The sequence below is a fragment of the Pundamilia nyererei genome, unplaced genomic scaffold, assembly GCF_000239375.1.
Source record: "Pundamilia nyererei isolate P.nyererei 1_Seehausen unplaced genomic scaffold, PunNye1.0 scaffold00187, whole genome shotgun sequence".
NCBI classification, from domain to species: Eukaryota; Metazoa; Chordata; class Actinopteri; order Cichliformes; family Cichlidae; genus Pundamilia; species Pundamilia nyererei.
Window position 1 is genome coordinate 385,893 of NW_005187588.1, and position 15,074 is coordinate 400,966.

The 15,074-nt window shown below is 40.0% G+C and overlaps 1 protein-coding gene across 4 annotated transcripts in view; it reads left to right on the forward strand.

Annotated features, from left to right (window-relative positions):
• LOC102203587 (multiple PDZ domain protein) overlaps positions 1 to 15,074 on the forward strand; it is a 47,927-nt gene that overhangs the window by 23,290 nt on the left and 9,563 nt on the right. For 2 of the 4 annotated variants that reach the window (XM_005747020.1, XM_005747021.1), the window contains exons 21-34: positions 2,807 to 3,109; positions 4,999 to 5,181; positions 5,640 to 5,817; positions 7,077 to 7,187; positions 7,529 to 7,594; positions 8,079 to 8,150; positions 8,658 to 8,757; positions 9,615 to 9,823; positions 10,252 to 10,343; positions 10,423 to 10,552; positions 11,419 to 11,511; positions 12,044 to 12,118; positions 12,210 to 12,560; positions 12,800 to 12,883. In XM_005747020.1, the coding sequence (XP_005747077.1) occupies positions 2,807 to 3,109; positions 4,999 to 5,181; positions 5,640 to 5,817; positions 7,077 to 7,187; positions 7,529 to 7,594; positions 8,079 to 8,150; positions 8,658 to 8,757; positions 9,615 to 9,823; positions 10,252 to 10,343; positions 10,423 to 10,552; positions 11,419 to 11,511; positions 12,044 to 12,118; positions 12,210 to 12,560; positions 12,800 to 12,883 (2,047 nt within the window). The remainder of the gene's footprint in view (positions 1 to 2,806; positions 3,110 to 4,998; positions 5,182 to 5,639; positions 5,818 to 7,076; positions 7,188 to 7,528; positions 7,595 to 8,078; positions 8,151 to 8,657; positions 8,758 to 9,614; positions 9,824 to 10,251; positions 10,344 to 10,422; positions 10,553 to 11,418; positions 11,512 to 12,043; positions 12,119 to 12,209; positions 12,561 to 12,799; positions 12,884 to 15,074) is intronic. The other 2 variants (XM_005747022.1, XM_005747023.1) reach the window with 2 other exon arrangements.

Consider the following 15,074-nt stretch of genomic DNA (forward strand, 5'->3'; position numbering starts at 1 on the left):
TTTCAAAAGTTTTTCAGGCACCACTAAAAAAAGAAAACTGTTTGTTTACTTAAAACTTGTGGTTCAAGGCCTCAGGCAATTACCAAAACTATAAAGTGAGTGTTTTTCCCAACTGAAGAGACCCCAGCGGGTTACAGTAGTTACTTAATGCAATTATTTGCGTTGCATTTATGTGCACTTTCCGTGCTGTCATAGTTTAAAGACAGTTTTCTGTGAGAAACAAGAAAACCAAAGGTATTAGTTTGGAGAGAATGTGGAACGGTCTTTTGGGAATGTTGAGAACAACTGCTGAAAAAGTAATTGACTACCATGCATATATGTTAGATCTACCCATGCAAAATGTAACAGCCTGCATCTGCAATGTGTACAAGCATGTCATCAATATCATCATCTCTGCAGTCACATGACTTTGACCGCATCATCACCTATAAATGATCTCGTCTCACTTTGGATCTCCATTACCACCTTGTTTTTTTTGACACTGCAGTCATAGCTGACTGAGGCAGTGCAGTCATGTTAGATTAGATTAGGTGATGAAATTTTAAAGATTGCCTAAGGGGAAATTGGATAAATTATTACTTGTTCTAACATCAGCAGTTATGGCTCCACATTGGCAATGCTTGTTTGGCTGATTGGAGATGTGCTCCACCCCCACCACCCCACTGCCCTGCAGAACACCCACTCACTTTCTCCCAGTCTCTCTTTCTCTCTCTGCCTCCCTCTCTCTCTTCCGCTCTGTGTTGCATTTATGGGCACACACATACAAACATTAACACACATACCAGCCTTTCAATGGTCTAACCTCCAAAAACACCTTTTCCTGCTATGGGAAATATCTCTGAATAATTCATCACTCATCTCACCTTGAACAGTGTGCTTCTGAATAAAAGAACGTTTTAAAGAGCCTCTCATAGATGCGCACACAATACACACGCGGACGAATACCCACACGCGTTTTGGCTTTCTCTATCATATACACACAAAAACACTCATCAGTATACACATACCGTGTGCTCACACTGCCTACTCCTAAACAGCACTTCAGATAAACTAAGAGCGAGTGGAGGCAGATGAGTTGCTTTGGCAGCCTCAGAATAAGACACATAGACGGGTGAGGGCTTGTCACCATCAAACTGCCTCCTTTCAGACAAGACAGGCTGTCCACATGGCTCAGTCACAACAGCTTAGTGTAGACTACCGTGTTCAATCTACCACCCTGAATGAAACATAGAAATTGGCTTTTTCAGCAGATTCAAAAAGCATGTCTGCTAGTAGCATCACACCGTGTAAAAAGAAGAAAAATAAAAGTGGGAGGAGGGGGCTGAATGATGTCCTTGACATCTTTTACAGCATGGCTTAGGCAGATCTGGGATTATGTAAAACAAAAACGCTGAGAAGATTTTTCCATTTTTCAGATGGAACGGGACACATCTGTATTTTCAGAGCTCTAAATATCGTTTGACCGACAACTTCAGTTTTTGTTGTGGATTAGAGGTTGTTTGTAAAAGAAAAAAAAATTAATGTATGACATACAAAAAGGGTATGTTTTTAGTTGCTTAGCTATTATGTGGTATTTGTCCATCAATATGGCTTAATTTGTCTTCAGTTCAATGTTAAATTGTCAACAAGTAAAACTGTCTGAATAATAGTGGGGGTTTTTGTTGTTAGTGCTGTTGCCTCACAGCAAGCAGGTCTGGGGTTTGAATTCACTGGCTAGCTAGGACCTGTTTGTGGGGAGTTTTCTTGTCTCCAGTTGCCTCCCATTGTCCAAAGCCATGCATGGGTTTAGGTTAATTGGCAATTCTTCTGCAGGTGATTGCAAGTGTGAATGCTTGTCCGTCTTTCCACGTTAGCCTCTATCTATGATAAACTGGTGACCTGTCCAGGAGGTACCCCACTTTTTCCCTATGACAGCCAGGATAGTCTCCAGGCAAAATGATGGATGTACAGTGTTTTTTGACAAAATGGACACCTTACAAGGAAGCAAAATTTCTGAGAACAGCCTCTCTCCCCTATATTCTTTAGCCTAAATTGACTCAGACATGTCTCCATGCTTGTAGGCAAGCTAGCTGGCTAATAGTCCAAGCTACTTGACAGCAGAAGCGGTTAATTTGCATCCTGAGAGAAGTGAGTGATTTCATGAAGACTGCCATGATTTGTCAGTTTCTGTTTGGCAAAGGATGAAACAGCGAGTAGCACATTTCTTTGCAGTTTTATTGGCTCTGGTTTGCGTGTCCTGCTTTGATACCACTGAGCAATCACATAAGAATTAACGCTGGAGAATAAACTAAAGACTTCTGGAAGTCACCACATCTAGCTTCTTTATAAACTTAAAAGAAAAAATCTATAACTTAATCTCTTTTAATAAATTAACTAATTGACACATTTTGTTTTATCTGTTATCTTTTGTGTGGATTTTGGACACACTGTTTCCCCCTGCATGAGCTTTATGCTTAGCTAAGCTGGAGGTTGCTTAAAAATCCTCTTTATAGAAATGAAAATGTTACTAAACTCATCTTATCTTGATATGGCAGTGAATAAGAGTCATTTTAAAAACTTGCCATTACTTCAGTGGATAAAATGCAATTATTGTCTTATTCAACTGATATTTAATTTATGATTTATAGAAATTTCTCACTACTGGGACTGTTTTTTCATTCCTTAAGAACCCATTGCTCATTCTTTGGTGAAGAAGTAAAGCAAATGTTCTGCTGAGAAAACAGTGTTGATAAAACTTAAGTAAATAATGTTTATAATGCTTTCACCCCGTTCCCACACTTCTTTTCCCACATTCCCCTACCCCCAGTATAACCTACGTCCCAGCCCACCAGGTGGATGAACACCGTACTCGACTGTGTTTGCCCCCTCTGGCATCAGTTGCAACAGAAAGCCCCTCTTCCTCACCCACTCTAGCGACTGCTTCTCCAGCAGCGGACCCAGCTGGATCCTCGAGTCACCCGGCTTTGTCTATGCTCAAGCTTTCTTCCTCACTCAAGTTTAAAGCCACAACTCCCGATCCAACTTCAATCAGATCTTCTGCATCCTTCAGAACTCCTCATAAAGACCCGGTCACCACAGTTCCAACCATCAGCCCAGCCTCAGACACGAGGTAATATAAGAGCCAGAGGTCTTAGCCTATTATTTACGGTCACCTAATCCCTTCCCAGTTCCCAGAGTGCAAGATAAACCTGTCTAAAGGTTTATTAGACTTCAAGGCTCCAGTTTTATTACAAGTTGATACATTTGCTGCAGGGAATTCAGACTAAGAAATAGCTATACATTCTTTAACACTTTAACCATAGGCTTTTGATTGCTGTAGCAGCTATGGTTTTATTACTGTAACACATCATTCAGTTACCCAGCTGCTTAAGTCATGCTAATGATCTGAATTATGATCTGACACTTTAATTAACCGTATCCATGAGGAAACAATTGTTTTCAGAATGCAGCCAGCTCAGTGTGAGTCTCCTCCAGCACGTATTTTCTCTTCTCCATTCTTCTGTGTTGTAAAGGCAAAAGCTTCTCTCACTGTTGAATCTCTGAGTTATATTTAGCTGTTCGCTTATGGATCTCAGTGCTGACTGTCAGCGAAAATGAATTGTTTCGCTTCTGTCTGTCCCTGCTTTCACTCTGTCTTCGTACCTCTGCCTTTCTCCTCCCTCCCTCACTCCCATTTTTCTCTGCAGCCTTTTCTTCGCTCTTATCTTTCAATGTGTTGTCTTTGTTTCTTTCTCTGTGTGTGCTTACATCTGTCTTTCATTTCTTTCGCACTCTCAGTCATCTTACACTGGTGTTTTTCTCTTCACCTCATTTTCCCTCTCCTCCCTGCCTGGCGTCTATCCCCCTTCTCCTCGCTCCTCTTTCAACCCTGGTCGAACCATTTGTTCTGCCCTCTTCTGTAACTTAACTGGCTATAGGCTCCTGCTGTGCAGATAGCACCACTATCACTCACATCCATGTGCTTATTACAGCCCTCCACCGTTAAACATATTCATGAAAAATTCTCTGCTTTTGTACCTTTTACTTCCACTTTTGCAGTATATGTGTGTGTGCATATATATATATACACATACACATACACACACACATATGGCAAACATAGAGGCACTACCTCATGATCTCATCTAAATCAGTTTATTTTCTCAAGGCCATCAAACACAAGTGACAATTGGCCAGATGCCTCAGTGTGTCATTAATTAAAAAAAGCTCACCAGTGTGCGCCCCAGTTCTGCTTGTGTGATGTTATTAGATTATTAATTTGTGATTGTTAGATTGGGAATTATCTTAAGCTTAAAGTTTGTTTTTCTCCCAGCAGACTAAAAGCAAATAACATTTAAATTTATATAACACAACACAAAAATGTTGATTCTCACTTCTGAAAGTTATAACAACTTAACAGTTGGCATTTTTTATGAATAAATAAACTGAATAATTCATTCATTTTCTGTAAATCCATGTTATATCAATAGATCACTTATCAAAAAGTCACGTAATTTGGTTGCCTGTGTTTGTGTGCATACAGTCACAGTAAACATAACAACAACATGTAATAGAAACATTTGCAATTAGAAAATGTTGTATAATGTATGTAAATAAAATATGTCTCTTTTTAAAAGGTATGGAGCTATTATGTGGTGAATCCATGTGTGCATGTGCCATGTGCATGTGCATGTGCCATGTGCATGTGCATATCCATGTGCATCCATGTGCCCTCACTGGGCACATGGATGTGAAAAAAAGAATTATGGAGTGTATAAATATTCACAGTGTGTAGTTTAAGAGGTATAAATCTGCATGGATAATAGTCCCAAACGTGTCAATTATACCACAGATTTGGATTCTTTCTTTGTTGGGCATTTTGTTCTTCTCCTATTGTATTTTATATTCAGAAAGGTGCCTGTAAATTTAGATACTTTAAGTCATTGTAGCACAAAAATAATCATTTAAAAACATACATTAAAACCTGTTATATAAAGTAATCTTTTTGTTCATCCCCAGCGGGCAGATAGCAAAATCTCTACCTCTGAAGAGCAAAGATGGAGACATTACAGCAGAGAAAAGGGACAATGTTAATACAGGTGGAATGGCATCAAAGCCAGACGTGGAGATAAAGGTGGATGGTGCAGAAGAAGGAAAGGAGGAGGAGCTTCTTTCTACAGTGTCTTGGGACCAGCCTAAAAGGTTAGTGAATTTGTCATCTAATAATTATCATGAGATATTATTCAGATTATTCAGGCAACTTCAGGTCATGATAACAGCAGTGCTAATGGTGCACAACAGAGTCTACATGCTCATATTTCTTGGGTTTAGAGAAAGCGACTACAGTACAGAATTTCATTTTCAGCTTGCATTTATTGCATTAAAGAATGCGTCCCGCGTTGATACAAAAATTGCACTGCATAAAAAAGAAGAAGAAAGAAATTCATTAAAAAAAACAACTATTCTGTGTCTCCCTATAAGTTTTATTTAACTAAATCATTGAATCTCCATCTGCAACACTAAGCAGCAGAGACTGAAAAAAGCAAAAATACACATTGGATAAATTATGCATCGCTGTTTTTAAGATATGTAAAGTAATGTTAGAACAGTGTTCTCTGCAGTGTTTGGTAATGTTTCTTGCGTTACACTCTGTGTTTCAGTGTGCGACTAACGCGAGCACCAGGTCAGTCCCTAGGTATCAGCATAATGGGAGGTAGAGGCATGGGCCGAAGACTGAGCAGCGGCGAGATGATGAGGGGAGTCTTCATCAAGAACATCAGCCCAGACAGCCCGGCAGCAAGTAATGGGACCCTACGGGCTGGAGACAGGATACTGGAGGTATGCGAATGCCTGGAACTGACATGTGTGTTGGTGTGTAGCAGAGAAGGAGGCGCAGTTATCAGAAATTGCAGGAAAGAGGTGCGTGTGTGTGTGTGTGTTTGGGTACCCAGTGGTGCTTGTGTGTGGTAGAGAGAGAATGTATTGTGCATACTTCATGAGCATGCATTTATATAATACATACTGTGTATGCGGTACTGGAATTCAATATTGTTTGTGGTCTCTGCTGTATTAAAAGGTGCCAATTTGATTGTAATATGACACACTAATGGCCAATTTGTTGTTTAAATGCCCATAAAATGTTATTCGCAGCAGCCCGTTATTTGTTATTGGTCAAAGATTGAAGGTTCAGCTCCACTGTCATTATATAATACAGGACTGCACAATAAAATGCAGTTATACCCCCCTCCGCCATAACATACTTGGTTATTCATGCATTTATCCAATCAGGTAATCATGTAGCAGCAGTACAATGCATAAAATCATGCAAATGGAGGTCAGGAGCTTCAGTTAATGTTCACGTCGCACATCAGATGGGGAAACACAGTCAAATTGACTTTGACTGCGGCTTGATTGATGGTGCCAGATGGGCTGGTTTGAATATTTCTGAAACTGCTGATCTCCTGGGATTTCCATGCATGACAGTCTCTAGAGTTCATCGCGAATGGTGTGAAATTTTTTTTCTGAAAAAGCATTCAGTGAGCATTTCTGTGGACTGAAAGGCTTTGTTGATGTGAGAGGTCAGAAAAGAGCAGTCAGACTGATTGCAGGAAACAGAAAGACAGAAAAACAGTAGCTTAAATAAAAATTCTCTGTCCTTAAAGAAAAACACACATTGTAAGCACAATAGCATCAGAATTCACAACATGTCATGTTGAGGCAGATGGGCTGCAGCAGCAGAAGACTAATGTCAGGTTCCACTCCTGTCAGCCAAGAACAGAAATCTGAAGCTGCAGCGGCGGGCACACACTCACCAAAGTGAAGTGAAGACTGGGAAAACATGCCATTCTGCTGTATTAGGTTTGAGCTGTGTGTACAACACTGCAAGATAAAAGAAATTGTCAACTGTCAGAAATTTTGATATATAATTTTTCACTAGCTGTCTCTTTGAAAAAGACAGCCGACAGCATTGCAAATAAATGGGCATGGCTATTTTAAGGCAGCTTGGATTTTAGATGATCACTGTGTTCTTTAAAAACAGATCTACACTGATCTGATCTGAAATTGTATTCACGTGCAATTTTGTTGATGTTGCTAAGGTATGTGGTGTGGACCTGAGAAGTGCCAGCCATGAGCAAGCAGTGGAGGCCATCCGCAGAGCTGGAGACACTGTGACCTTTCTAGTGCAGTCTGGACAAGACGGATCTCAGGTACAGCACCAAAAATAGCAGATTTTTGGTAGCTTTATGCATCTTGCAGACTCTGTATATTCTGGCAGGCATGCATGAATTTGAGTCTCCTGAGGCTTCAGATTCTTTCACATTGAATCTCAACACTCAGTAAAGCGAAGGTGCAATGCATATTCTATTGGAAAGCCCCACCAGAAGTTGCAGCAGCGTTGTGCATGGGCGTTGCATTATTATGTCTTGTGGACACAATGCATATTAGGTAAAAATGCATTTGACTGACAGAATAAGTAATTATTCAGCATTACGTGTACAGTTTTATAGAAAATAAGACGCCTACTCTGCGTCTTGTGTTTCGCCCACAGTCTCCTGCTCTCATCAACCATGAAAGACTAACTCCAACACTGCTGCCCAACTCACACAGCAGCAGGGTAACACCGCTCTACTTCCTATTTTAAGCTTCGCATTAAGGTTTTTCCTGTTTCAATGGCATACGTAGATCTTATTTCAAATTTACACCAGCCTTGATATAATAGTGCTTTCCACTACTTTTCTAGTATAGACAATCGTGTCCATTAGAATATGAAGTACTGCTCGTTGGAGCTAAAGAGCAGTAGCTACTTTTCATGTTTTTTAAAGGTTGCGACCACATCTTTAGTTTTTGCTGGGAGAGAACACAAGCTGTGAAGTTCTCACTTTGTGTTCCTACACAGTTACTGATATTTAGCTGTGTGTTGCTGTAGTGTATAGAAAATGTTTCGTGCACACTATATTATATATAGATAGATGAGTCATTAACACCTACACAGCAATCCAAAAAAGGAATGGGGAAGCTTCAAAGAGGTTTTTTTTGAGACAGGGATTTCTTTTTTCATAGATATAGAGCTATGTCTGTGTTTCCCCACATGATACTAGGAAGCAGAGAACCTTGGTGGTCTGTTCCTTACTCCTTCCCCTGCAAACCCCTTCATTCCCACCCCGTTTAAGGTTGGTGCACAGTGTGTGTGTGTGACTAAATGTGTGTGTGTGTGTGTGTGTGTGTGTGTGTGTGTGTGTGTGTGTGTTACCACAAGTGTGCCACATTGTAAAAGCACTCTTGCATTTACATCAAACCAACTTCCAGAAACTTAATTAACATGCATTTTTGTACATAGAACCCTTGTAGTCCCTCGCAGCTACCTTGTTTGTTTAAACCCTTTGTTTTTTGCCTTTGATGGAGATGCATGCCTCTAAATAGAGTCAGCGCATTCTTTTGAAGTTATTTTTCCATCCACTTGTAAGTTAGTTGCAAAATAATGCATGATTCTGGTCATCTTTCATGTTATTTTTAGCTGACATTAAAACAGCGTTCATTAATTCATCCTCTTCATCAGTTATTTCCCAGTGCTTTATCAAGCGCACTGAACAAGCCTCAGGGGTAGTCCAACTTATGCCTGAAGGACCCCTGAGGCATCTCAAACTCTCCTTGTTCAATAATGCAAAATTTGTCCCAAGGTACCTTTACCAGCATCCGATAGAATGGATCAGAGAAGCCCTACGAATTTCACAACAGCAGTCACAGGAGCAGCTGAAGATGCTGACGACTCTGGCAGAAGTAAGACTCCTCAAAAGCCTATGTGCCATCCCCATCCATTATAGATTTTAATACTGATAAACATTTTCTGACACTCACAGTTGAATTGTCAAATTCTGGGACATACTTTAGGCCATATGACACTTAAACCACCTGCATTTCAAGCCAGTTTGCATAAATAATGTACCAAGAACAAATTAAAGCCTAAAAAAAAAGTTTTAGAAATATTATTCAAGTATAGCATCATTTGAAAGAGTAACATCCCTCTGTATGAATACATTTTAGTTTCTAAGTAATTTTTTTTCTGTCTCTTTTTTGGCAGGAAAAAAAGCTGTATTCAAATTGCATCTACTGTTTTATTTCTTACGAGCGTAACTATGAGACATGTTACCTCGCCTGGATTAGGGTTATCAGGATCCCACTCTGGAGCTGGCTCTAGTGTGTTTGAGCTTCAGGGTGCTTTATACTATTGATTAGTAAAATAGTGTAAAACTATTAGAAGGAAACTGTGTGTGTCTTGCACATACACACAAGCAAAGAAAATATGAATCCATTCATTAAAGCGTTGCCCCATGATGCTACAAGTGGTTTGAAACACTTTGTATGCATATATAAATCACAGTCATGGCTCTATATTCATTTTTCCTTGCACAGTTGTGCACGCAAGGTGCATACTATCATGCTGTATATAGTCAGAAACACCCTCAATAAGTCCCTTCCAGGCATAATGCAGCAGCCCACACACATTCCCCTCCAGGGTGTAATGCTTTTCCCCATGTCTCCATGTGTCACTCATTACATGTAGTTTGCCACACTTTTTTTGGCTTAACAATCATATCATTCTCCTAACAATTTTCTGTCTGCTAACTGTGTCCTAGAAAAGATGCTTCAGCGTTATGGCAGTCTGTCTGGAAAGCTCCAAATGATTGAGCTAGAGAAGGACCCTGCAGCTCACGGCCTGGGAATCAGCCTCACGGGCAACAAAGATGACTCTAGGGCCCGTATGGGTGTCTATGTGGCAGCTATAGACCCTCTAGGCCCCGCTGGTTTAGATGGGAGGATACAGATCGGGGATGAGCTTCTAGAGGTAAGGAAGACAGGCTATGGGAACAATATGGAAGAATGAGTGAGTAGGGATTAACAGATTAATGGTGTGAGATTGAAGACTCCAAGAATGGGTTGAGCCATTGGAGAGAGACAAAATAGTGAAGTCAAAAATTAAAGCAGGAGAAGAATAGAAGGGAGTTGGAGACATGGATGAGAGCGTTGAGTACCTGCACAGTAGATTTATCATGCAAATTACCATTTGAATGATAGTTGGTGCTGGGCCGGATTTTTGTAATGAACAACCGTGTAATAGAGATGAGGAGGAGAGTAGTGGGAGAGGAGCAGCTGATGAGTCGGCGGGGGAGGAGAGGTTAGAAGGAGATGACAGAAAGGAAGATTAATGTAGAGGTGAATAGAGGGGGAAAGGCGTTGTTGGATAGGAACTACATGACGCTGTGTTTCTTCTAGATTAACGGTCAGATTTTGTACGGCCGGAGTCACCAGAATGCCTCCGCCATCATCAGTAATGCTCCATGTAAAGTCAAGATCATTCTCATCAGGTAACATGATTGCTTTTTGGTTTTACACACTAAAGGTTTTTGTAACCTGCTTCTGGAATCATTGGTGTTGTTTTACCAGAAATAAAGCAGCTCTAGGTGAAACGGTCCAGGGACTCAGGAAAGACTGTGAGGACACGATCGACTCCCAGACTGACACTGGAGGCTGTGGACAAATCTCCAGTGACATTGAACACATTATTCTACCTCAGGTACAATACATCCAGTAGGTCTTTGGCTAACCACTGTCAGTTGTCTGTACTGCAGTTGCACATTTTTGTGTGTCAAAGGCAGCCTGATAGCAGGTACTTTTGTATCAAAATCTTGATAGATAGACGAGTATCTGTGTAATTGTACAAAATGAACAACATGTAACTTTAATCACAAAAACACATTTTGCAGACGTGCTGTTATTGGTTTCACTAGTCTCATATTTCCATCTCCGTACCAATATTCGCCTCCATCCATCTCTCATACCCAATAGTACTGCCATCCTCTAACTCCCTTCTCAAGTTCATTCATAAACTTCAACTGGTTCAGAATTCTGCCGCTTGGAGCATCACCAGACCTCCCTGCATTAGTCATGTCACGCCTGTCCTTCAGCAGCTTCACCGGCTCCTGGTTAAATGTCGTATTGATTTCAAGATTCCGCTCCTCACCTTTAAGGCAATCCATAACCTCCCTCCGCAGTACCTCTCTGAACTCCTCACTGTCCCTTCTGCCCTTTTGACTACACTGGGATCTACAACCTTCAGTTTCTTTGCTGCTCGCCTCTGGAATCCCGTCCCACCAGACATCTGTAACACTGACTCTCTTAACACTTTCAAATCCCATCTTAAGTGTGCCGGTTTAGCAAATTTGGATGAGCAGGCTGTATGGCTGAGAGCGGCTGGCCCGGGTTCTAGTCAGACCTGTCCGACCCCTTTCCTCTGGTTTCCTGTCACTCTTCACTGTCTGTCTAATAAAGCCAAAAAATCCCATCTTAAAGCACACCTCTTAAAACTGGCACAGTCATTTTTTACATATGAGTATTATTGTGTTTAAGTTTGTTTTCTTACATAGTTGCTTCTCATTCCAGGATTATGCAGGTCTTGGCCTTTGCTTGGAAGAGGATAATTCTAAGGGAGGACTGGTGGTCACGTCCCTGATCCAGCACGGCACTGCCAGCAAGGTATGACATCGTCAACAGGATCATATGCCCGTATATCATCTATACTATTTATAAGTATCTATACTATGTAAGCCTTTTAAGTAATTGAATCATTTTCAGTTTTCTTTTTGGTTCTCTCTGAGCAAATTTACTCTGTAATTTTTAAATGAATAAAAATGCTGTTATTAATAAATATGTATTATTCCTTTTTTACCCACAAAAGTAGAATCGATTGCAATTTTGGCCTTCACCAGGGCAGAACTCGTCTCATAACATATTTGAATTATAAAGGGTTTGTACAAGTCTGATGTGATGGTTCTGCCATCTTGGCATTATGAATATTATGTGAAACAGATGATGGTTGCCATTTTTTCAAGTGATGTCATCATGTACTAATACGTTTTCATGTCCGGCCTAAGGGAACAGTTATTCATATATTTGTCCAGAGGGTGTGCTTGATTTTTAATCACACTCGCCCACCATCTTTCTTCTACACACTCACTTTCATACATTTTGCTTATCTTACATATTTTATTCATGTCTCTTTATGCAGGATGGCAGGATAAAGGTTGGAGACAGAATCGTAGCAGTGGGTGATGAACCCGTGGCTGGACTGTCAGTAAAAAAGGTGCAAGCACACATGCGGGCTGTGAAATATATGCTCTTCAAGGTCAAGTTGATTTAATGATTTATGACTCAGCTGTCTTTTTCGTATTCAGGTGTCCAGTTTGATTCTCAAACACCGGGTCACTGTCAAGCTCTCCATCAACCGTTCCAAGAGTCTCTCCTCCTCCTCCTCTTCTTCTCTCCCTCTCCCTACCTCACTCTCCAGTCCCCGCTCACTCACTCCAGTGTCCTCTCTAAGCCTTCCTGTCGCCTCCTCCTCCTCTTCGTCTCTAAAACCCTTGCAGACCTCTCCAGTGGAACGGTCTGATTGGCCAGGATCAGCTCCCACAACTTCCGACCCTGTCAGCTGTCCAATTGTTTCAGGAAAGGAAACTACCATAGAGATTTATAAAGGAAACCTAGGCCTGGGTCTCAGCATTGTAGGTGGATGTGACACTCTGCTGGTGAGAACAGCTAAATGATTTTTAACATAAAGATTTCGTTATTCATTATTTGTCCTTGTGACATGAAGGTGACTTTATATAATTTTTGTTTATGTTTGCAAATAAAAAATCCACAGATGGAAGCAAAGTTTGTACTCGAATTAGGCCAAAAAGTTGTGCATTTGTTTGTTTGTTTGTTGTTTCAATATTCAGTTGTGGAGTTGTGTAATGATGGAAGTGGTTTCTGGTTTTTACACCAGGGGGCAGTAATAATCCATGAAGTGAACGATGGAGGAGCAGCACAGAGAGATGGTAGACTGCAGGCTGGAGATCAGATATTAGAGGTATAGCAGTGATACATGTGCACACAAACACCAGAACAAACAGCAGTGCATGTGAATAAGTTATTTCTAACCGCACAGCATTTATTTTTATTTCTGTTTGTTTTTGCAATATTTTTCAGTATGAAGAACGCAGCCGTGATGTATCTGTGTTCTTTTTTATTCATGCACTATTTTTTTCCAATTCAGAAACTCATTTTTTGGGAATTCAAACTCAGATTGCTTTGCCAGATATAACAGAATCAAGCTTCAGTTTATAGTGAAAACAAGAAAGTCACAGAAATGAAACAAACAAACAAAGAAAACCTGAAAAAAATAAATCTGCCTTAAAAATTGTTTACTCACATGATTTAAAAGCGAGGGTTTTAAGGTACACTGCTGGTTACAAGCTCAAAAACCTGTTTTTATAGAAAATGTGGTTCCCAGGAGTTAAAAATAAAGACCTATCCTCAGGGTTTTATTTAAGGTCCACTACTTTTTGCTCCTTATCTAAATGAAACTGGGCTGTGATGCTTTTACACTAATAATACCATCTTGGATGCTACTGATCCCCCTAAAACCTTCTCCAGGGGACTGCTTTCAGTCACTTCAGAATATCAGTCTTTAATTTGAAGTTTGTACTAAACTCCAAAATGAAAAAAATATATATATATGTACAAATGTTAGAGAACAGATTGTCCTACAAAACACATGAACATCTTGCTCAAAAACTGGATTCTGGATAAATTCGATTCTTATACCACTACACTACCTACTATTTAAAAACAAACAAACCAAAAAACAGACAAATGATGATATTCAGTGTGCAGCATATTGTGCACGAATAACTATAAAGATAACATCTATGCAAAGATATTTAACATCTTTGCTGTTGTTTAGAGGTCATTTTCCTGATAACAGCTCATTGGAGAGATCATCACACAAACACTGAATTGGAAAACTGGCTTCCAGCCCTGTACGCATCACTACTAAACAAACTGCAGTACGACTCGAGAAACACTTACAGAGATACTTGTTGAACTGAGAGACTGTAAAGCTCTGGTAGCTTCTGTCATCTCTCCTAGTTAAATAGAGCAAATAAAATAAATAAATACAAAATTCTAATAATAATCGTCTATTTATCTTACCACTTATCCAAATTAGAATTTGCAGAGAGGCTTGAGCCGGTCTCAGCTGTCATAGAATTAAAGCGTTAGTACACAGAGGATAAGCAGGATTTCTCCAGGCAACTACAGAGATACGAAGTGCATATTAAAAGTATACGTTTTTACCTGGGCACATCACCATGGCTGCAGGCCTAACCTGCTACGGTTTAGGTTATGTTCACAATAAAGTCACCACCAAGAAAATAGTGTCAGCATTCCTGGAATTTCCATGTAGACTAACAAGCATTGCAGTCTTTATTTCTATGCAGCTTTATTCCTCCTTCCAATTTTACACCAATTTTATTGTTATATAAAGATTAATATATGATACTAAAGCAGAGCACCTAGAGCATTTGTATTTTTATAACTATACGCTATAATAATATCTGTAATCCATCAGATTCGCGTGTGATTTAATGATAGAGCTCTCATACTGATACGTCTGTTCACTTACATAATTGGCATTTTTCCTGCTTTCTTTTCAGTTTCAAATAGTCTAGACATTAAGGCACACACATTCACGAAGTGCTTTTAATGATGCACTTCTATTCAGTGCTTTTTCTCACACACACACTAACGCTGTATTGAGTGCAGCAGCTCTGTTGCTTTCAGTCTGTATTGTGTGTTTTATCTTACTATGTAAAATCAGTTACTTTTCTACTTTTCTACTAGCAGACTCTTCAATATTTTATATTGGTCATATATTACTGCCAGTATAACACACCCTTACTTACATTGGTAGACCACGGGTTAGCTTGTCGAGTTCATAACCACCATCATGTGACTGCTTAGCCTAATGGCAGTGTTAGGGTAAGCTGCGTAAGGAAAAGGAAGCTGCTAGAAATAGAAAAACAACCACACACTCTCATCTCCACACTTGCAGATAATTACGCAATCACCAGTTAATTTAACAATCATTTCTGAACTGTGAGAGAGAAACTGACATAGGTACAAATGCCACACCTCAGACCTTCTACCGTCAGTGTTAACTACTGCACAGCCTGATTTGTATCCACTGAAAGACTTGTTCCTGTACTTTTTTTTTTTTT